At 37.2% G+C, this 21,881-nt stretch overlaps 1 protein-coding gene and 1 long non-coding RNA gene across 3 annotated transcripts in view; one reads left to right on the forward strand and one right to left on the reverse strand.

Annotated features, from left to right (window-relative positions):
* Nucleotides 1–21,881, forward strand: part of gnas (GNAS complex locus) — a 38,907-nt gene that overhangs the window by 2,680 nt on the left and 14,346 nt on the right. The window contains exons 1-5 of one of the 2 annotated variants that reach the window (XM_082136482.1): nt 6,805–8,098; nt 10,195–10,267; nt 11,821–11,875; nt 11,970–12,089; nt 16,516–16,613. In XM_082136482.1, the coding sequence (XP_081992608.1) occupies nt 7,960–8,098; nt 10,195–10,267; nt 11,821–11,875; nt 11,970–12,089; nt 16,516–16,613 (485 nt within the window). In that variant the 5' untranslated portion in view covers nt 6,805–7,959. Of the gene's footprint in view, nt 1–6,804; nt 8,099–10,194; nt 10,268–11,820; nt 11,876–11,969; nt 12,090–16,515; nt 16,614–21,881 lie in introns of those variants that run through there. The other variant, XM_082136481.1, reaches the window with a different exon arrangement.
* LOC309474219 lies at nt 429–6,650 on the reverse strand. Its single transcript, XR_014197255.1, has 2 exons — nt 5,175–6,650; nt 429–5,131 (listed from the first exon to the last, which is right to left on the reverse strand). It is a non-coding gene; the product is annotated as an uncharacterized lncRNA (long non-coding RNA).

A 21,881-nucleotide genomic window follows, 5' to 3' on the forward strand; every position in this document is an offset into this window, starting at 1 on the left:
TACTTGTTGTGTGTGTGTGTGTGTGTGTGTGCAAAGAGTAAAATAATTAGAGTCAATTAGAGTATGACTAAAATACTCAATAATCTTTTTGCAGATCTACACATTCTGCTGATTCTAGTCTAAAATTATACAAAGGTGAAGTGAAAATGTTTTCTGTAGACCATTTTATTTTCTGAAACTGCAGTGCTATTCTTGTGACATATACATTTTCTTTATTTTTTCCCCTTCCGCCTACTTCTGCAGTAGTCGCGTGGCTTAACTTCCTCTTTGGATGAAAACCAAGTTCCACCGAATATCTTCTGTAAACCAAAAGATGCGATGTATTTATGCCCATGCGACTGGAATTCATCTTGATTCTATATTTAAAGGTGTGTTATGAATCCCAAGAAATTCCTAGCATCAATGCCTAATTATTTTTTTCCTTCTAAAACTCGTTGAATTCTTGGATTTCCCCCCTTGGCTTTACTTACTGGAGGTGTAAACAGCATTAGAGCAGCCATGCATGGTATGATAAAAGTAGTATTACACAAGGCCTCATATGCCGCTACCTTTATGAGAGCTGTTCTTCTTTTTATTAACAAGTTACACAAGAAAAGGAGGGCAGCCCGACGACACAAACGAAGAAACTGTTAAGCACTGTGACCAAAATACTCTAGTCATGCGGGCCCTCGGTTCAAAAACAGATGACACACACATACAAAGCTGATTGTTGCAACCTTAGAATGTTGGAAAACGATCAGTGTGTTTGTGTTTTATTGGGCTTGGCTGGTAGTGTTTGTGTGATATGTGTGCTCGTCTAAAAAGGAAGTGTGGTTATGAAGTGTGTCAATAGAATGCCTTCTTTCTGCCTTTGGGCTTTAATAATAATTTGTCGTTTTAATGCAGAATCAACCTCAATTAAATTTTTTGTAGCTTAAGTCTTCTGATGTGGCCACTTTTGTTGAAGCTGGAACTCACTGCTCGCAGCTGCAAGCCCACAAGAGTAATATCTTAGTTTAAGTGATTGCATGGTGTTATTGCTCACTTTAACAGAATCACATCCTCTCATGAAGGATGAAATAGAAAAAACTTTCAACACATACCACATCCAGTTTTTAATAGAGTCTGTGGCTGTTAACCTCTGGCTACAAACAACTAAATTAAGCCAAATCGTCCGTAATGCATGCCCCAAACTTTATCACTGCTAGGTTTTGCTCCGGTCTCAGTGGATCTTAACATCTTGAGGAAGGCATGCAGTTCTTAATATAACAATAGACAAGGAGAAGGCGACTAATTCCAAGAATTACCGCTTTCTTTGAAAGGGACTGTCTTATGTAATGTGACATAACACAAATGGGTCCTGAGTTAAAGGTTTGACTGTATTAAAACCTCATTGTGTAACAGTGCTATACCGCTTACTGTCCAATGAAAAAACGGGCTAAAAAACCCATAGAACATTAAAGGAGGGACAAAAACATCACAGAGACTTCTGGGCGACCCAAATACTACAAATATTTTCTTCAAAAAGAGTAAGAATTTAGTTAAATATTGAGTTAGCAAAACATTTTTCGTTCTACTTTTTCAGCGAGCTACAAAACTCATGTCTTTGTATACACATCTCAAGCACACGTTGTGTTCATTTCATTTTGTGAACAAAATATTACACAATATAGTATATATATGAAGAGTTCAGATGCAAAAGCCTCTAAGTGCCATGTGAAATTTTCTTCTAGAATGATCATTTTTATCAAGCTTGTATATTTAAGTTCAGTAATTTCACTTAAATGACATTGAAAATTACCTATTAATTGTCATTTAAGGGAAATTACTGAACTTAAATATACAAGCTTGATAAAAATGATCATTCTAGAAGAAAATTTCAGATGGCACTTAGAGGCTTTTGCATCTGAACTCTTCATATATATATATATATATATATTGAATAATGCAAAATAATGCATTATACAAGTTAATTATGGCAAATAAAACAAGAATAATAAATAATACAATTAATTGATTAATAATGAATAAGTAATTTTGGCAAATGAGACAAAGAAAAACATTTATTTTACACAATAAAATTCTCTGAAATGAAATCAGAATATAGGGATGCACGATGTATCGGCCACCAGATCGGTATCGGCTGATATGTTCATCATTTTTAATGTTATCGTTATCGGCCTGGTAAGAAAATTTGCCCGATATATTAAAGCCGATAAATAATGGATTATTATCTTCAGCTGAGACGCTTCAGATGCGCACTGTTCACCATGATGGCTTTGAATTGCTTGAAATATGATTGAAATCACTTCAAAGCAGGAAAATACAGTTCAGAGCAACAGAGCAAGTCTGTAATATCGGCTACCCAGAATTATCATGAGATGAGAACATTATAATTGTGTTTGGGACATGGTGAGACTTTTGTTTTTGTAATCAGGCTCTCAAAATTATATAAAACTTTGGATTTAGATTTATCGGCCGATATATCGGTTATCGGCTTTCAAATATAAAGAACTATCGGTCATCGGTATCGGCCAAAATTTTCATATCGGTGCATCCCTTCCATTGAGAGAGCTGTTGGAGCCAGAATTAAAGTTGTTGTTGTTGCACCACAGCTCAGTATCTTTCTTTCTTTCTTTCTTTCTTTCTTTCTTTCTTTCTTTCTTTCTTTCTTTCTTTCTTTCTTTCTTTCTTTCTTTCTTTCTTTCTTTCTTTCTTTCTTTCTTTCTTTCTTTCTTATTCTTGTATAGCACAGTTTAATACAACACAGGTTGCCCAAAGTGCATTACAATCACAAACGAAATCAATACATAAAGAAGAGGAAAAGAAAAAAATATAATAAATAGAAAACAAGACATAAAACAGACACAATTGCAATCGAACCGCCTTCAAGGAAGATCACCCACAGCGTTTAACAGATGTGATTTTAACCTCAGTTTGAAAGTAGATAGTGAAAAGTATGTCAGAGCAAATGTGGCCACAGAAATATTATCTGATATAGTGGTGCAGGAATGACATCACTTTGTAGGCCAATCGGCGGTTAGCATCACACTGGTTCCCTCAACAAAAACCCAATAGGATTTTTCCACAGGCTTTTGGATTATCGCAAAAAAAAAAACAAGCTCTGTGATCAACAAAAGTTTATGACAGTTACATGTTTTGTCCATCAAGATCACTTTCACAGATGAACACAACTTTTATGAATTTTAAAGTCTAAAATGCAGTCGCCAGAAGTAAAAAGCTAAAGGTTGGCTGTAAACAAACTACACCACGGTCGCTTGACTTTAACATCACCATCACTAGCTTTCGAAAACATTTTCCCAGAAATTTTGAGTTAGACTAGTTTATAAGAGCTCAATTATAAGCATAATGAGCCTGTAAAAGCGGACTGAGCTTTCCTTTTCAGCATGATGATGTTTAATCTCCCCGACCGCCTCTGTAGTACCATTTAGCTACTTGTTAGCAAGCACCTTATTCAAGACACGTAACAGCTTTAAAAAATCATGAGTGGGGTAACACTGATGTGTTTTATGTCATAGAATAAAACGTGAAAGTGTCTTGAGCTTGTTGAGCCTTATTTCAGCCATTAAAAACACACACTGACTTCAGGACGATGGAACCGGAAGTGCTAAAATGCTAACTTCCGCGTTTTGGCCTACAAAGTGATGTCATACCTGCACCACTCTATGTTGGCCTATCCTTACTGGAAATGGATTTTAATTTAAGCCTTTGTTCACATATAAAGCAATAATATGAGAATGAACAAGAATGAACCTCATTGGTTGAGCTTCGGTTTACCACAGCATGAATGCTTATATGTGAATAAAAGCTTAAATTTGGGAATGTCAACTGTAAAAAAAAAAAAAAAAAAAAAAAAAATCCATGATATTTATGGTAAAAAAAACTGGCAGCTGCATGTTGCCAGAAATTTACCATAAAAAATACGATAATAAAAAATTTTGTTTTACAGATTTCACTTAAATTTACAGTAAAACATTTATTTCATTAACTGATATAATGTTAATATACCAACCTATCGTAATATCTGTTTTGTACCTGTATAACACACTGACACAACAACCATAAACAGATGGTGATGAGAAAGTCACATGATGAATCAAAGATCATCACAAGCAGCTTTTCCACAAGGTAGTAAATACACAGTGTAATTCACACCAATACTAAACACCATCATGCTAACAGACATGACATAAAAAATGCAATAAACATTTAATTTAACAACATTAGATGTACCATAAAACCCTAATGTACATAACTGATTAGAAAAAACTAAGAAACAGTTATTTCAACTAAAATACACCAAATGTGAAGTATCACGCAGGGAATTATGGGAATGTCAATTTACGGGTTTTCACTGTAAATTATACACTTTCAAAAAGTATTTTACTGTAAAATTACATCAAATGTAAGGTTTGATCTATTACAGTTTTTCCACTGTATATAGTAAGGAAACTTACTGTTAACCTATTAACAGGTTTTTACATTTGTACAGTCTTTTACCATTAAAATTATGCTCATTTTTTACAGTGTTAGTGTTCCACAAAAAAACAAGTCTGCTAGAGATCAGATATTAGAGAAATGCTGCCACCTTCTGGTGATAGATCACCCAAACCAGTTAATCAGTTTATCATGCATCCTTATTTAAAGGTGATAACTTCGGTTTAGTCTCAGAATGGATTTTAATTGGGTGTCCACTGAAGAACTTAAACTGAAGATGGTGGCGTGTGTTGATTTTTAACTTTTAACACAACCTCACTGTAAAACCAGACTTTGTTTCCATAATGAGTCTGTTTAGTCTCTGCTCCCGAACACCACACAAAGATTAAGGGATCAAAAATAGACCACAGTGTGTCGAAAAATAGCTCAATGAAACGTCATTTTCCAATTCGGTCACTGCCATAAAGTAGTTTATCTCATGTGTTGACATCACAATGCTTCTTTGGTTTACTCTCTGGTTATCATGTCACTATTTAAAGCCTTTGTTTTGAACAATATAAATATATTTGAAAAATCTATGACTTAAGTTGAAGTATGACTTAAGGCACCAGATACATGTTTGGCTTTAGGCTGTTACTATAGCTTGAATGAAATGTCAGTGCCTTGTCTTTTCTTTTATTAGCTGAAGGAAAAACTTGATATAATAAAAAATATAATATTGATATAATATAACTTACAATAATATAAAAACAGCTCTGTATCTCTAGTGTAGACTATTTACACCTAATGCATGGGCTGTATACACAAAACAATTTATAAAGTATAAATAAGGTTTATTGCCAGATATATGCAAGCATATATTTTCTTTCTAGCATGTCTGATGCATGTAATGTGTAATATTTACACAGAAAAAGTAATGCTCAGACAAATTTTTCTTAAAATCATTTTGGAGAAAAACCTGAATTAGACTATTTTATCGAGTTTTAATTTAGATTGTAGCCAATGTTTTAAACCCCGAAGAAGTCCTTGCTATCCTGTTTAGTCTAATGAATGTTGTCATTAATTGTCAGAATAGAAGATATATGGTGGTGTCATAGATTCTTTTAGTATTTCTTTTGTTGGTTTGTTGATTCAGAATTTCATATATTGCACAAGTAAATCTTCACAAAGGGTAGAAATGGAAAATCTAAATACTGATGTATGAAGCTTTTAATTATAATAAAAGCACGTTAATCCATGTAAATGAACATGAGTTTGGACACCTTTGGTTGTGACAAGGCTTTGCAACAGGTTTTACTTCTGGTTGCATATTGTTGCAATCATGCTTAAATCAGTGGCTGTAAAATACACCTTCCAATTGTTTGCACAATATTAAGAAAATTAGCCTAACGTATTCTCTCTTTTATGCTCCTATAAGCGATTACATTAATTTACACTGCAGTGATTAATAATTAAGTGCCTTCTCACACAAATGCATCAGTTAATTCTTGAAGTTGATAAGGGGGAGTTTTAATTAACATTCACTGAAATAGGAAGTCCTCAGTTTTATGTATGGACACATTTTAACAATCGACTAACACTTCAATTCAAACATTCTTTTTGTAATTTCTAAACGCTGACTAATTAAATATTAATCTTTTTCCTTTTTTTTACGTTGAAAGAATCGCAGTGCCAAATTATGAGAATTTCAGAATTAAAAAAATTCAGACCGCCCAAAAATTAAACTAATTTTGAAAATATGTTATTTATTTATAAAATGCCACTGCCAATTACAGCAAATATTATGTTTACGTTTTAGGACACGTTCAGTAAGTGCTGCGTGCGATTTTATTATTGTTTGATTCACTAAGAAGAACCGAGTCATTCGTTTGGGAATCATAACGCACTAGTCGCGCTGTATGTTAGTGATTCAATACAAAGAACCGACTCATAAGAGTCATTCTTTCGGGAACCGAACTACACTGGACAGAGTATTTAAATACTGTTTCATCCGCCTCGGATGTACAATGCACGTTCAAGAACCATTATTCATTAACAATTATTATTCGTCACCGGCATTTTTTTTTAACGGAAACAGTTCTCGGTTCCCAATCCTATGCAAGATGCGCATATTTACATAATTTAAAGGTGAAGCTGTGGTTCAGAAACGTATCCATTAAACATAAGAGTATATCGCACTGCCTACATATAACCAGCGATAACTGTAAATAGTAGTCAAAGATGTTTCGGGTGAATCGCGAACTTTATCACGTATGATTCATGTCTTCAAAGAGGGCGCCTTTTCTCCGCAGAATCGCCGCTTGCTGACGTTTTCTGGCTGTCATGTGATTAGCCCGTACTCAGGGTTCAATGAGAGCTGTTTGCCCCACCCATCTCTTCAACGCTCTCTCTATCTCAATGTACAATTCACTGAGAAAAGGAAATAATCGCTAAAAATACACCCTCGAAAAGGATTCATTCGCCACAATTGGGGATTCAACGCGCTCCGTCCGTAGGGGATCCATCGGTGTCGTTGTGGTATCGGATTTATCTTCACGTATCCAAATGCACATGATCTACCACCCGAATTCAAGAGGGATACAAAGCGTAGCCTGACAGCGGACTCGGACTGCGATAACCGGTGAAATATCGACGGAATCGGTCACATTTGCATCTGCGGTTGTAAGAACCGTTAAGGATCGCCGCTCGCTCGCGTCAAAGCAAAGCCTACGGATGTGAGCAGAAATTCAAATTACAGTAACGGAGAAGACGGCGAAGGGCCTCGTTTGATTTGGACAAGCCGAAAAAAAGCGATCAGTCACCATAAGCAGAACAGGAGGGAAAATAGCGTCAATCTGAGGGGAAATTTTCAGCAGCACCACCGTATTTTTCCTCGCAGACAAACGTCGTTTCGTAACGGAGTTAAAAGGTTCATGTCGGCCACGGCGCTGGGCGGAATGATCCACATGCCGTCATTTTGGTGGAAATATTTATTTTTTTAATTTGTAGCCACCCTTTCTATCTCGTTCTGCCCGTGTCGTTGCATCGGCGAACGGATTCGACAGCAAGATACCGAAAAGAATCGCGTTTTGTGGAGCTATTCATGATTTTAATAGGAGTCGGTCGTTATATCGGGACACCGACCATGGATTCGCCACGGGAAATTTGCTAAATCGCCGTCGTGGGAAAGCCGAAATCCTTCATGTAACGTCGAAGGCTTCGCTGGATGCACATCCATACACAAATCTCATATTTTATAGCAGCAAGCGCTCGACAGGACTCGGCCGTCTTGTAGGCTGGCCTAGTGTGTTTTCACCAGCACCTATTCTCGCCAATACTAGTCACCCATAGCTTTCATATTTCCCCGTGCTCCCCTGCCCGTATCAGCTAAATCCAGGGGGAGTCATGTGCATACAAGTATAAATGTCCCGGTTTTCCATCAAAGTGTTCTGATCGGAGGCCAATCAAGGAATTTGGATCATTTATTCATACGGTAGATTCACCACCACCCCACCCCAAAACTTTTCTTGGGTTTTCGGGAAAATGGGTTGTTTGGGCAACAGTAAAACTGAGGACCAGCGAAATGAGGAGAAGGCCCAGAGAGAAGCTAACAAAAAGATAGAGAAACAGCTCCAGAAAGACAAACAGATCTACAGAGCAACTCATCGACTACTACTGTTAGGTAGGTTGGTCTGAAAAGCTGAGGTGGTTCTTCTGTCACTGCTGGACTTGAGGCGTGTGACGTCACCGGGGTCTGTCACACGTAGCGTTTTGTGTGAATTTGATTCATTTGTTCGAGTAAGTGATGTAGGTGCACGCGCTTCGATTGGGATTCCTGCGCCGTAGTAGTGGACACCTCAGGGCTTAGGGCTTGGAGGCCTGTGGTGCTTCATCTAACACCACTCAATCTCTCCATTCATTCCCATCTGATTTGTGTTCAATACGGTTTGCATTATGGAAATGTTTGGTCTCGCATGATTTTATAATTCACTCACAACTATCTCATAGAGATGTATGCAAAACACATTGGCCCTGTGTTCACGAGTTTAGGATCGTTTCGACTAAAGTAACAACTGTGCCTGAGATAGAAATAAAATAACTTTATGTAAACATTTCTGAATTAAGTTGTTTGGGAGATTAGTGCATCACTTTTTGACATGCTGTATATCTCAAGACATTTGGAATCATTATGACATTTTATATGGGAGGGTTGTTTGCATAGTTCTTCTATTTTATGTTTTAACATTCTGGGCATCCCCAAAATGATAATGATTTTTCCCCCTTATAATTTTACACTTTTAATTTGAAATAGAAACTGATTAGATCAGTTAATAATTTCTCTCATATGCTTTGAACATTCATATCTTAGATTAGTTAGGCTAGTTGTATTAACCAGACAATTAATAGAAATGGTAGTTTCGCTTATTGTCATTTCCAAAATCTACTGATAGATGAGACACATTTTGTTTTGTTTTTTACTTTTTTTGTGTGAATTGAGTAAATACTGATTTTTTTTTTGTTGTTTTTTTTGTCTTATTAGCTTTCATTAATCTGTAGTGTGTTTATATCAGCATTATTTCGACCACCCTGTTCCTCTAGAGATATTGGCCCATTGAAAAACCATGTTGGTCTGACACTACTTGCCTTGCTACCTTGAATCTGATATCATCAGCAAGCATTTCAATTTCATAGACTTTTCGTAGCCAGGCATGAAAATGTTTTAACATTGGTTTGATTTGATTTAGTCTCTGTTTAAGTGACAGGTCTGGTCTTACTTTGATAAAACTCAGTTCTCCAACAACCTATTTGTTTAGCATGCTTGAGCTATACACATGGCTACCCTGTTCTAAATCAAAATCCCATGTATTCAACATAGCGAAGCTCTCTAAATCATAATGTCTGGTATTTAAGTGAGGAAACTGGTATATAGCTAGATACCCATGATTGAAGTGTGTCGTAATGATATATGATTTAGGGATGTGTACCGGTGTAATTGGAGCACAGAAGTGCAATTCCTGTATGCAAACAGGCCTATTTGACACAACTGGAGCCTGGTAACAGAATATGTGTTGTGATAAAGAGGTTCTCGTCATGCATCTGAACTGAAAGCCTAAAATCTGAGGTGTTTTGGTGCTTCTGTAGCTTGTGCTTCACATCCACAGGGGTGAAGCTAACTCTCTTTTCATATTTAGCACTTGGAAACTCAGGCAACTGTGCGCTATTGACCATAAATTGTAGAATCAATCAGCTTTGTCAGTGTTTGACAACTGTGGCTCTAAGATAAAATAGGTGGTGTTTCTAGACAGTTCTTTAACATTATTTGATTTGATGGATAGCTACCAGTTACTTTTTAGTTTAGGTTTACTTGCATTGATTGGTGATTATTGGAGTAATCACAATTTAAGGAAATATCAATCAATGAGTGAAGCCTCTTTTTGAAATCTTGTGTGATATGAAACATGGAAGCAGTATTTCATAAAGCATGTGGTTAATTAAAAACCTTAAACTATGCATTTTATTTGCATAGTAATGGACGAAGTTATGATATTCCATATAAAAGGGGTTTATTAATATGATTGTTATGATGCCATTATTAATGATATAATTATTAAACAGTTTGTGCTTTGGATTTTAGTAGAAATTGTCTGTTTAGTTTGTCTTATAAAAGAAATGCTACTGTGAAATTGAACGAATTATTCCTGTTGAATCAGGTGATATCTGACTCCCCCTCTTCCCACATCCTTTGTGATTTATATCTTTCTTTTGCTCATCTCTCAGGGGCTGGAGAATCAGGGAAAAGCACCATAGTCAAACAGATGCGCATTTTACATGTCAATGGCTTCAATGCTGAGTAAGTATGGCTTTCACATCTATGTACTTTTTTTGATTCCGCTTAAGTTAAACTCAAGACTAGTTTTTTATTGCGTCCATAACCATAGCACACAGTCAAGTATGAAATAGAGCATAAACAAACCCTGTTTCATTCATCATGCCATTTTGTTGGCTACGTCGTCTTGGTGTAATGTATTTCGGTGATGGTCTCCCTCCTTTTGAAGATTTGGGAGGATGTTGAAATTCAAATCATTGTGGTAAAGGTGTGCCTTATGTTATTGTGTTGTCCTCTTGATGTATTTCAGAATGAGATATGTATATCTATTTATTGTGAAATGCAGTGCTTTTTGTTTCATGATAGGACTTCTTATTAATGTACTATGGATATTGCTCACTGAAAATCCCATTATAATTAAATGCTGACTTTATTTCAATAAGTAGTTTACTATCTAGAAATGCTTGGATGGTCTAAAACCAGTTTTGATATTACCTTTTGTAAAGTTGCTATAATCCACTAGTACACTAATCTACTCCTCGATCAGTGTAGTAGAGGTGTGCTAAAATACTACAGAGGTTACAGAAATATGGATCAGGATTTCGACATGGGTAAAAATTTGAATGCTAATTTAAGACAAAATAAATAATAGTTGCATGAATTAGTCGATAGTAAAAGTTTTCTGACTAAAAATCAGGGAAAAGTCAGGAAAACTGAATTATTAATGCTAGGGCTTGGTGGTATATGCTGTGTAAAGTTAGATATTTTGTTATACCATGTATGCTGTGCTAGATATATTTGTGCATGATATATAAATCATTTACTAATACATAATTGACATGCATTTAATATGGTATTCAGTTTATGTATGGTCACGTGTTTGTATTTTTGCTCATTTATAACAACTTGCTGCCATTGCAGAGTCTGAACCGTCAGTTTTATAATATTAGTTACAAGTCTTTAGTTTTTATTTCCAGTGTTCTATAATATGAGACTTATTCCTTTTGCATCCATTATAACGAAGAAAGTAGAAAGAGAAAGTAATTAATAGCAATAAAGCACCTTAATTTGTAAAGTAGGCCATATAATTCAATGGATTATCCAAACATAGACTTCAACTCATAATATAAATATAAAACCATTTTTGTTGAACCAGCAAAAATAAATTTGTTGTGATGTATTACAATGATATGAAATGATTCATACTGTGATAGAAAAAAATAGTTGTTGTAACGTCCAACCCTAGGTAGTATTAAGTTATTTAATTCATACTATTTATGACATTAGGCCTGGTTTCACAGACAGGGCTTAGATTAAGCCAGGATTAGGCTTTAGTTTAATTAGGACATTTGAGTAGCTTTTATAAACATGCCTTAGAAAAAAGCATTACTGATGTGCATCTTGAGACAAAACAGTGGCACTGACATATTTTAAGATACGCCAGTGCAAGTTGCTTTCAGTTTAAACATGCATTTTAGTCAGCTAAAGCCTTGTCTGTGAAACCGGGGGTAAAGCTATTTTATTACGTTTCCAAAAATGAATTGATCTGAAGTAACCAAGCGTTATTGTTTTTACAGAGAGAAAAAACAGAAAATTCAAGACATCAAGAATAATATAAAAGAAGCTATAGAGGTAAGTGTGGAAGGTTCTTGAGTTTAACTCGTAATCTCAACATGTACAAATGTGAAGTCAACTGAAACTCTGACTTGTCTTTGTTCCTTTACAGACTATTGTGACGGCAATGTCCATGTTGGTACCTCCAGTCCAGTTAGCCTGTCAAGCAAATAAGTTTCGAATTGATTACATCCTCAACTTAGCCAATCAGAAGGACTTTGAGTTTACAACGGTGAGTAGAAAGGTATTGTCACCCCATCACCCCAGAGTCTTTGCACCGTCTCAGGGTTACGTTCCTCCTTTTTCAGCTGAACAGACGTATTAGTTATAAAAAACATGACTTTAAAAAAAATTAAAGACATGTTAAGTTTAAATGTAGAAAAGGCAAAGAAGTGTGTGAGCACTGTATGTACATCTACAAATGCATCTAGTTTCTGGCTAATTGTCGTGGATCTTGTCAGACCGCACAAGTTTGTTTTGACTGTTCTCCTCGGTCGTATTGCCTTGTGTGATTTGTGAAATTATAATTAGTTGCGATTCTTTGCTTGGGGACAACACATTGGTGAATTGAAAAAGCACCCCACCCGAGGGACATGTGGGTGTGTGTACGTGTGACTCTCGGGTATAATGGCGTGGCGTTCATTACGACTGATTACTTGTAATAACCTCTAAACTCTCCCTTAAGAGGGCCTCACCTGAGACACACACCTTGTCACCCAGGACCTCCCTGCTCCCTCATCACCTCGACAGGTGCTCTGTGTCGAAAGGGCAGTGGAGAGCCGCCCTGACCTGCGCCAATGGGCCTGCTCAAGATTTAATTACGGGTGACTCAAACTTGGTGGCCCTATGGACTTAAAAATAGAGAACACAAACAGCTCACCTGCTGGTTTAGACAAGGTTTTAAATAGTTAGCTACATCATTACATGAACATTACTTTAATTATTAGCTTATGAATACAATGAATTGGAATTTTTGACACCTAAAAACTGGATATGTCACCGGATCGTCTGGATAACTGCGTGATTCTGAGTTGATTGTTAACTGTTAAACTTCAGAATTGAATGCAGGAAGTGGCTGGAGTTTTAGCGTTACTACAAAGAAGATAGTGCCCCACCCTCTCTCTCTCTCTCTCTCTCTCTCTCTCTCCCTCGGTGGCCCCAGGGCCCGCTGGGAACCAGTCTGACTGGTTGATTGTGTTGCAAGCAAGAGACAAAAATAAAAAGTAAAGCAATTATTGACATTTATAACTCAGTCATGTCATTTTAGGATATAAAGTCCCATTGAAGTTTGTAAATGACTGCTATTTTAACACTGTTGCATGGCTGAGTTGTAATATTTCCATTAAAAACTAAACTTGCTGCGAAGCTATCGAGCTAGGAGGAAACTGGTGAAGAGTATTAGCATAAGGACAGAGAGAAAAACAGATGTAGATGAGATGAAGAAAAATAACGCACACAAAATGCTTTAGCGTTACTCACGCTAGGGCTGGGCAAAATAGCTATAATGTGTTTTTCTGTTTTGCTATTTCATTGTAAATCTCAATAATGTTTTTTTTTAGTAAGAGGATCTGTCATTTTTCCAAACAACCACTGTTGCTAAGTGCATTCAAAAAGTTTAATGTTAGAAACACCAGTAAAAACGGTTGAAATACTCAAAAGTATAGGCTAGTACTTATCCATTTTCATTTATATAATAATACAGAACAGTTTTAGCCTACATATATATTTTGCTGTTATATTTAATGCCACATGTAGATTCCCATTAACATTTTTGAATGATGGAAACAAAAAGTTTAGTCATAAATAGCATGATACAAAAATTCAGATACCCACAAAATAAATGTTTATGGTAAGAGCAGTGAGAGTTGGTGGGTGGCGTGATTCTCAAGTGTGTGGCTCTGGTCCTACATGTTTAACAGTGTAGTGGCACTACTTTATGTTAAAGGAGTTGTGCCAAAGTGAATGCTGCCATTTCCAAACACACAAACAAAGATCAAGCGAGACAAAGTCCTGTTCCCTGTTCCCTTTGTCCCTGCTCGTTTACTGTTCAGGTTCGTGCCATTATGGGCGCTACATATAAACAGCTTTAAAAGGTGGAAAAGCTGTCTGTGTCCTGCTTTTATTGGAAGTTCTTTCATTTCAAATGCTCATTCATATTTCACCACCACATCTGAATCGCAGTGGGTGGTCAGAACCGTTTAGTTCTGTCTTGAACTCTTCTGTAAATGTGGCTTTTGTTATACACGAGGTGCGTATGTTGTTTGGTGATTTTTATGCATGTTAGCCGAAAGAAGAAAGCAGAAGAGCTTAACTGATGCGTATAATGTTAACATCTACCTCCACTATTGTCCTCTACAGCTTGAAAAATTAAGTAATTTAATTTGGCTTTATTTTTTGTCTTTAAAGCAGAGGTTCTCAAAGTGGGGACCGTGACCCATAGCCAGAGGGTCAGCAAAATAATTTGCTATACCATATTTTCTGGCCTACGTCACATTTTTATCATCTGAAACGTGCTGCAATTTATATTCCAAAGTGACTTATATAATGCATTTAACATCAAATAAAAAAAATAAAGATTTATTTTTGGCGTTTTTGCCTTTTATTAGGATAGGACAGTAGCTAGACAGGAAGTGAGGTGAGAGAGGGGGGACGTGATCGGGAAAGGTCCACGAGCCAGGACTCGAACTCGGGTTGCCCGAAGCACAACGACGCTACATGTCGGTGCACTTGCCCACGAGGCTATCGGCGCCGACCAAAACATAGACTTCTAATAATTAGGCACTTAAAGGTTTCTAGATATATTTCTCATGTCTGTGTTCGTCAAGTAATCGCATTGTTTTGGTTAATTTTTGTGACGTGCTCCAGAAAGATGTTTAAACTGAGACGGCTGAAAGCGCATCCTGTTTGTTTTCTTTATTTTACAATAGCATGACATTTTGTAGTTATATTGAATATACACAAATAAAAATACACTTAAATGATGTCTTGCTCTTATCTGTATGATCATAAATGACAGAGTATTAAGTCGTTTCTGCTGAGGAAAGTGATCGTGTCGATGCCCCACGCACACACACATCATGCAGCCTGTTCATTATCAAAATAAAATCCAGTAAATTAAACACAATAAGTTATTCTGCTTAATTTAATTTGTCGATAATGTTGTACAATATGAAGGCTGTGCCGGTCAGTCATCCCCCTACTGTCGACTTGCTGTTATTCAAAACTTATTTCTCCGCTTATTTCTTGTCTGAAGTACAAAGCCGCCTTTACGTAAATAATAATTTAGCATCCAGGTGTTACATCGCAAATATGGAAACATTTGGACCGAATGAGAGGTGCGCAAGCCCAACGCCAGTTGCGCCTCAAATTTAAAATCAAATTCATTTGATGAATGTCACTATAATTAATTTTTTACTTTATACTTATATTTTTAATTCTTGTTTTGTTCTGATCACCATTAATTTAAAGGATAGTTTGTGGAGTTAGGGGAAGTAAAAAAGGCCTACATGTTAATAGTGTTTAAATTGTTTAAGGTTTCATTTTATCTATCGGTATTTTACAAGATTTCCTAATGTAGGCTAATAATAAAAAGGGATTTTTACACTGATGCGACTTGTGTATGTGTTTTTCTCTCAACAATGCAAGTTTGACCTGGTGCGAATGATACTCGGTTGCGATAAATATATATACGGTAAATTATAAAATTCCGCTGTATTAAAAAGTGCATAGGATGGAGACCATTTGCACAAATAATAGAAAAAGAAAAAGCATGTTGTGTTAATTATTCCCACCCACATTAACTTAAATGGATAGTTCACCCAAAAATAAAAATTCTGTCATTACTTACTCACCTTCATGCCTTTTAAAACCCGTAATACTTTTGTTCATCTTCGGAACACAAATGAAGATATTTTTGATGAAATCTGAGAGCTCTCTGTTCCTCCATTGACAGATACGCAACTGACACTTTGATGCTTCAAAAATTTCGTAAAGAGATCGTAAAACTAATCCATATGAATTGAGCGGTTTAGTCCAAAATGTCTGGAATTTCTGTCAACGAAAGCTCTCAAATTTCATAAAAAATATCTTCATTTGTGTTCTGAAAATGAACAAAAGTATTACGGGTTTTAAAAGGCATGAAGGTGAGTAAGTAATGACAGAATTTTTATTTTTGGATGAACTACCCCTGAGTTTAAGTTAGTCCTATTTCCCCCCCCTGTAAGGGATCCCTGGCCCCAAAAAGTTTAGGAACCCCTGCTTTAAAGCACACTTCTTCATCTTTTAAGATCTCGTTTGTTTCCTTGTGGCCTTCAGTGTTCATTACAAGGTGATGAAATCCTAAATCAGAAACAGGATTTTTCCTTTGGTTTACATTTAAATCGGGTTGGGAATCAAGTTCCCCCGTAAACTCATGTATTCGTGATGTATTCACAGACATGACATTCCTCATTAGAAATTTTGTTATTTTTGTCCCCTGGAATTTCTTTTTTTATTTGTTATCCTGTTAAAATCTGAAATTTTTTATAAACAAAAAATACAATTTGACTTTTTTTTAAAATAAAAAATTATGTGGCCAAACTACAGAGGTGTAAAGGATTTGCCTGGATTCCGACAGCTGGTTTATGGGTTTTCCTCTCTTCCACTTGTCTTCCCAACAGGAATTTTATGAACACACAAAGACCCTGTGGCAGGATGAAGGGGTGAGAGCTTGCTTCGAAAGATCCAACGAATATCAACTGATCGACTGCGCACAGTAGTGAGTATTCTGACTCTTTTGAATGCTGGGTTTGAATTGCCTTTTAATTGTGCAGAATTATTGGTATTTGAAAGCTAAATGAGAGCAATTTTAACCAAGCTGATTCGCATTGGAATATACATGTAATAGTTGGTCAGATTGGTTGCACTCGACTCTCTTGACTTGATGTGAAATTGTTTGTGTGACTTTCTTAGCACGTTGCATGTATCGGACTGATTTATGCACTCAAGAGGGAGGGAAATAGAAATGTGACTTGGGCAGAAGTGACAGAACGTGAAAAAGAGAGACTGATGAGTGCTAGACAGATAGACCGGGGGAATGAATGTTGAACATGGTTGGGTATACATTGAAAGGTTTCCTGCGTTGTGGCGCATATGTGTGCGTGCGTGTGTCCTGTCTTCTCCCACATCCACTGGTGGTTGTTGTGGATCAGACACTGTCCTGAGCCGTTTAGACCGGAAGTGCCCCCCCCCCACGCTTATGTAAACGTAGCACAGAGAGAGAGAGCTATTTTTAACTCTCTGGTTCACTCACTCGCAGCAGAAGGAGACGCTTTGAGAGACAGAGAAGATCCGCAAGTATTGCAAATAATGCATCTCTCCTTTTGAAGGAGAAAAAATGAGCTTGAAGTGATAATGGTGGCTTCTTGCGAGGGGTTTGGAGGGCAACTCCCATCTCCCAGACTGCAAAGAGGGACGGAGGAGAATGACGGTGCTGTTTCAAGCGCACACAAGCACGTACTCGCGTTCAGCAAGAAAACTAGCGTCGTCAACTGCTCGTCCTGTTATGAGCTCATTTTTCTGTCTGAGCGTTTTCAAGGCTCTTCCTGTCACATGGCCATGTGTCCATATTGAACGTGTGCGTGTGTGTGTATGCGTTAGAGTTTTCATTCATCTCTGTTTCTTTGTACGTTCAAGCTGCAGCGGTATTGTGGGCTCAATAATGTTATCATTGATGCGGAGACAAATAAAAAAAATCGCTACAAAAAGCAAGGGAAGAATACAGACTTCTCACAGATTTTGTTCATCCCGCAACATTTTTTTTTCCCCTCTCCTTACTAGTTCTTCCTGCATCTGCTAGTAGCGTCACTGCAGTCACAGAAAATGGCTGAGATAGGAAAAAACCCAATGAGAATAGTTTCATTAGTGTTATGCTATATATTATGTTGTGTTATATTATCAAAGAAATATGACTGTTTCTACAAGCTTTCTGTATTTTTGTAAACCAGAGAAGAAATGTGTTCTAGTGTATTCAGGGCGAGCGTGTAATAATTGAGTGTAAAGCAATATCTTCTTTACACAAGGCTTTCTGTTCTCATAAACCAAAGAAACTTTGTATTCCTCCTTTTTTGCATTTCGTTTGCGTAAATAGTGTATGGAGAATTATATATTTTTTTTTCCTTTGATGTAATCTACAAGCTTTCTACATTTCCATAAAACAGAGAAATGGTGCATCAAGTGCATGGATTTTTTTTTAATTCCTGACAAAGGTCTTTTGACTGAAATGTTGCTATCTCAGTAAAAATTGGATTTCTTGCAGGCAACAGCAGTATGCAGGATTTTTTTCTTTTGTTTTATATTCTGTATCCAACGCACCTGCCTGCAACTATTCAGGTGTGCAAGAGGTGTTCAAATAGAGAAAACAAAAGACATTTTTATTATTGCACATCTATTATTACAGAAAGCATGTGGACATAATTTTCATGGAGCTTTCTATATTTTCGTTAACCAGAGAAATGTTCTTGCTAGTTCGCATTTTGCTTGCATAATGAAAGAAGGGTTTAAAAAACAAAACAGAGCTTACTATATAAAAAAAAAAGAATAATCTGAAAGGTGAAAAAAAGAAAAGAAATTGCATTGCAGAAACGTTAAATTCCATTTTTTGTTGCGTTTCTAAAGTGTCAATCCAGTACATGGATGTTTATTTTTATTAGGGTTTCTGATTTTTTCAGTTAAAGGTTCTGTGTGTTGAATTCAGAAACTCTTGTTATTAGCGACACCGTGGCCCTTAAAGGACAAGTTCGGTATTTTACACTTAAAGCCCTGTTTACAGATCGTATCTGATGAAATAGAACGGTTAAGATTAAAATTTGGACACATGCTCCTGTCCCGAGAATTTTAGGTTTATTTCGCTTTTGTGGACCTATTTTGCCAAACGCGTCACACCCGTGATTCTTCCGTTGAGAGCTTGAATAATAGACACTCCAGCCCAGTTGGTGGCGATAATGCACCTTTGCCAATTGCAAGCAAACCACGGGCATTTCATTGAATACACAGAAGAAGCAGAAGAAGAAGCGGCGGAGTAATGCCGTAAAGGTGCTGCGGTCTCACAGCGCGTCCTATACAAGTCAATGGAGTTGGACAAAAACTACGATAAAACCTGTTGGAATGCATCTTTTGCTGCGATTTTTGAGGGAACATATCAGTGAACACCCCCTGACCACTCGGTGAGTTTCACGTCTTTGTAAACGAAAGTTTAATGTGTTTTTAGGACGGAATCTTCCAGTGCATATAGACAACCATTGTGGGGGTGGGGGTGGGGGGGGGGGGGGGGGGAAGCGAAATAAACCTAAAATTCTCGGGACAGGAGCATGTGTCCAAATTTTAATCTTAACCGTTCTATTTCATCAGATACGATCTGTAAACAGGGCTTTAAGTGTAAAATACCGAACTTGTCCTTTAAGTGAACTGCGGACAGTGACTTATTGCTTGTGCTCGCATGAAGCGTACAAGAGACTGAATGTGATTAAAGGCCCCAATATACTCAAGGCGAATTTCTTTTAGTTCTTCACTTGGAAGTAAAAAGTTGGAAATACATTTACATTGAACATCCAGATGCCGTCTACACCGCTGAGAGCGACGTTTAGATGAACATGTAAATATGTGCTGCATGCTTTCGCCAAAATAAACGCAACAATGACTACGTTTACATGCAGCCAATAACCCGTTCAAAACCGGGATATTAGCAATAACCCGGTCGCGCACGGCCATGTAAACACCGGCAAAAACCCGGATATGCTCATATCCCGGTTTTTAAAAACCCGGATATTATACCTGGGGTACCCCCTTTCTAACCCGAATATTTGGTCATGTAAACGCGTATCGGCATATCCCCATCAAAAGGGACATTGATTTGTGTTCTGCGCATGTTCTATTCGCAAGGAATCTTGGTCTTTTGAGTAGAGACGGCGCATACAGAAACCCGCGTGCAGTATACCGGAAGTAAACAAGAAGTAGAGGTAAACATGGCGAGACGCAGCACAGCACCACACTTTTGGAGCGAGGAGGAAAGCGCAAACAAAGGCGATCGCTATCTGCCCCGAACTATTCATTATCCGCATGCTGCTGCTGTTGTTGTTGCCTTTGGATACAGGAAAAAGAATCGGAAATGACGCATATTGCGTCTTAAGGAAGTCCGTACGTCCAGACGCTAACCGTGCGTCGCCGTTTACATCGGGATATTGTAAATTCCATGTATACAGGAGTAACTCTCTCTGCTCACGCATGTAAACGCGTTATTCCGAATGTTTCAGAAACCCAAATAGTGACCCTAACCCGACCATAACCCGGATATTGGCTGCATGTAAACGTAGTCATTGACAGTGGTGAGAAAACAGAGGCTAAGAAAGCATCTGATCGTAGCGATGAGGATATGTTTGTACCAGCTCTGCGATTCACCGGCATCATGTCATCAACAGATGAGGTAACTAAAACATATGACCGTGCGCATTTTACTTTTGCTTTCAAATTAGCAGGAATTGCTTGAATGGTGGGTTCATTATTATCTTAGTGATAAACACAACAAGACAGTGCAATGACAATGCAGTACTACAACTGTACGATGCCGTGATGGGCAAGTTATGTAACCGGTGTGCGTCTATGGCGAAAATAAGTCACGATTTTATCATGATTCTTTTTTGCATGTTGGTTTTTCTCTATTTTGCAAGTGACTGAGCATTACAGCCAAACTAATGTCCTTATTTTGCAAACAAAGCCTTACAAGGGCACAAAATATAAAATGAAAAAAGAATGGTAGACATTTTGGCCAAAGTGGCGAAGATAAAAAAATCTTTGTTGTTGTTATTTTATTTTTTTTGTTATTAAAAAATTAGAACAAAGAATCACATCACATATACACAACATAATATACAAGTTAAATAAACAGTGCTTTATTTTTTTCAGCTACAGCTGAAATTTTATTACTACTTTTTTTTTGTAATCCAGTGATATGTTGAATTCTTGTTGTGCATTTTGTAAACATAATGAAAAGTTTGATGGCTGCCTGTTTTCAGAGAAAGCTAAAAGTTTCTAAAATAAAAAGGTTTCTATTTTTTCAGAAACCAAAGAAATGTTGCATTCTTGCTTGCATGTGTTTCAGAGAGGAAAACACGTTTCATTAAGGTTGTCTATTTTCAAAGAAACCAAAAAGATATATATACTCATATTTACAAAAATATATATTCCACCAGCTTTTTGTAAACCAGATAAACATTGCATTCTTGCTTGTCCGTAATTCCTAAACACAAGCCCAGTGCATGGAGAGAAAAAAATTCCTGGACCATCCGCCATGTTTCTTTCTGTCTCTTCGAGCGTCTCTCTTTCTCTCCCTTTTCTTCCCCTATCCCTCTTTTGCGAAACCAGACCTGTTTTTTCTCTCGTTCTCTTTTTGCTTTCCCCTCTTTTTGACTGGCCCTTCTCTCTCTCTCTCTCTCTCTCTCTCTCTCTCTCTCTCTCTCTCTCTCTCGCACTCTCTCTCTCTCTCTCTCGCACTCCACTCCCTCCCTCTGTCTTTCTTTTTCTCTTCACTCTTTCTCTTTCTGTCTGTCTCTCCCTCTCTCTGGCCTCTCTCCAGTCACACAAGATTTGGAGCTGATAGTCTATTTATAGCGCCTGTGGTTCTGTCGCTATGACAACCGAGCTGGAGGCCAGGGCGCCAGGGAGCTATTTTTGGAGCGCCGCTGTAATGTCAGACACAGCCTTCTCTCTTTTCTTTCTCTTCCACCGCTCCCTCTCTCCCGGTTTCTGCTGCTCCTTTACTCTGGCGTTGCAAACTTACAGAAGTGTGTGTGTGTGTGTGTGTGTGTAAGAGAGAGAAAATGCGGTGGAGGCTATCGATTAATTCCAAGTTGTCGCTGAATTAACATTTGCTGAGATAAATATTGGTAGCTTTTTGTAAGTTGAATTTGAAATGCTGAACTTTTTTTTATTTTTTTATTATTTGTATTTCCTTTTTCCTTTTTATTATTATAAAAAAAATTTAACAGATAAA

Source organism: Leuciscus leuciscus (genome assembly GCF_965113295.1).
Source record: "Leuciscus leuciscus genome assembly, chromosome: 14".
Lineage (NCBI taxonomy): Eukaryota > Metazoa > Chordata > Actinopteri > Cypriniformes > Leuciscidae > Leuciscus > Leuciscus leuciscus.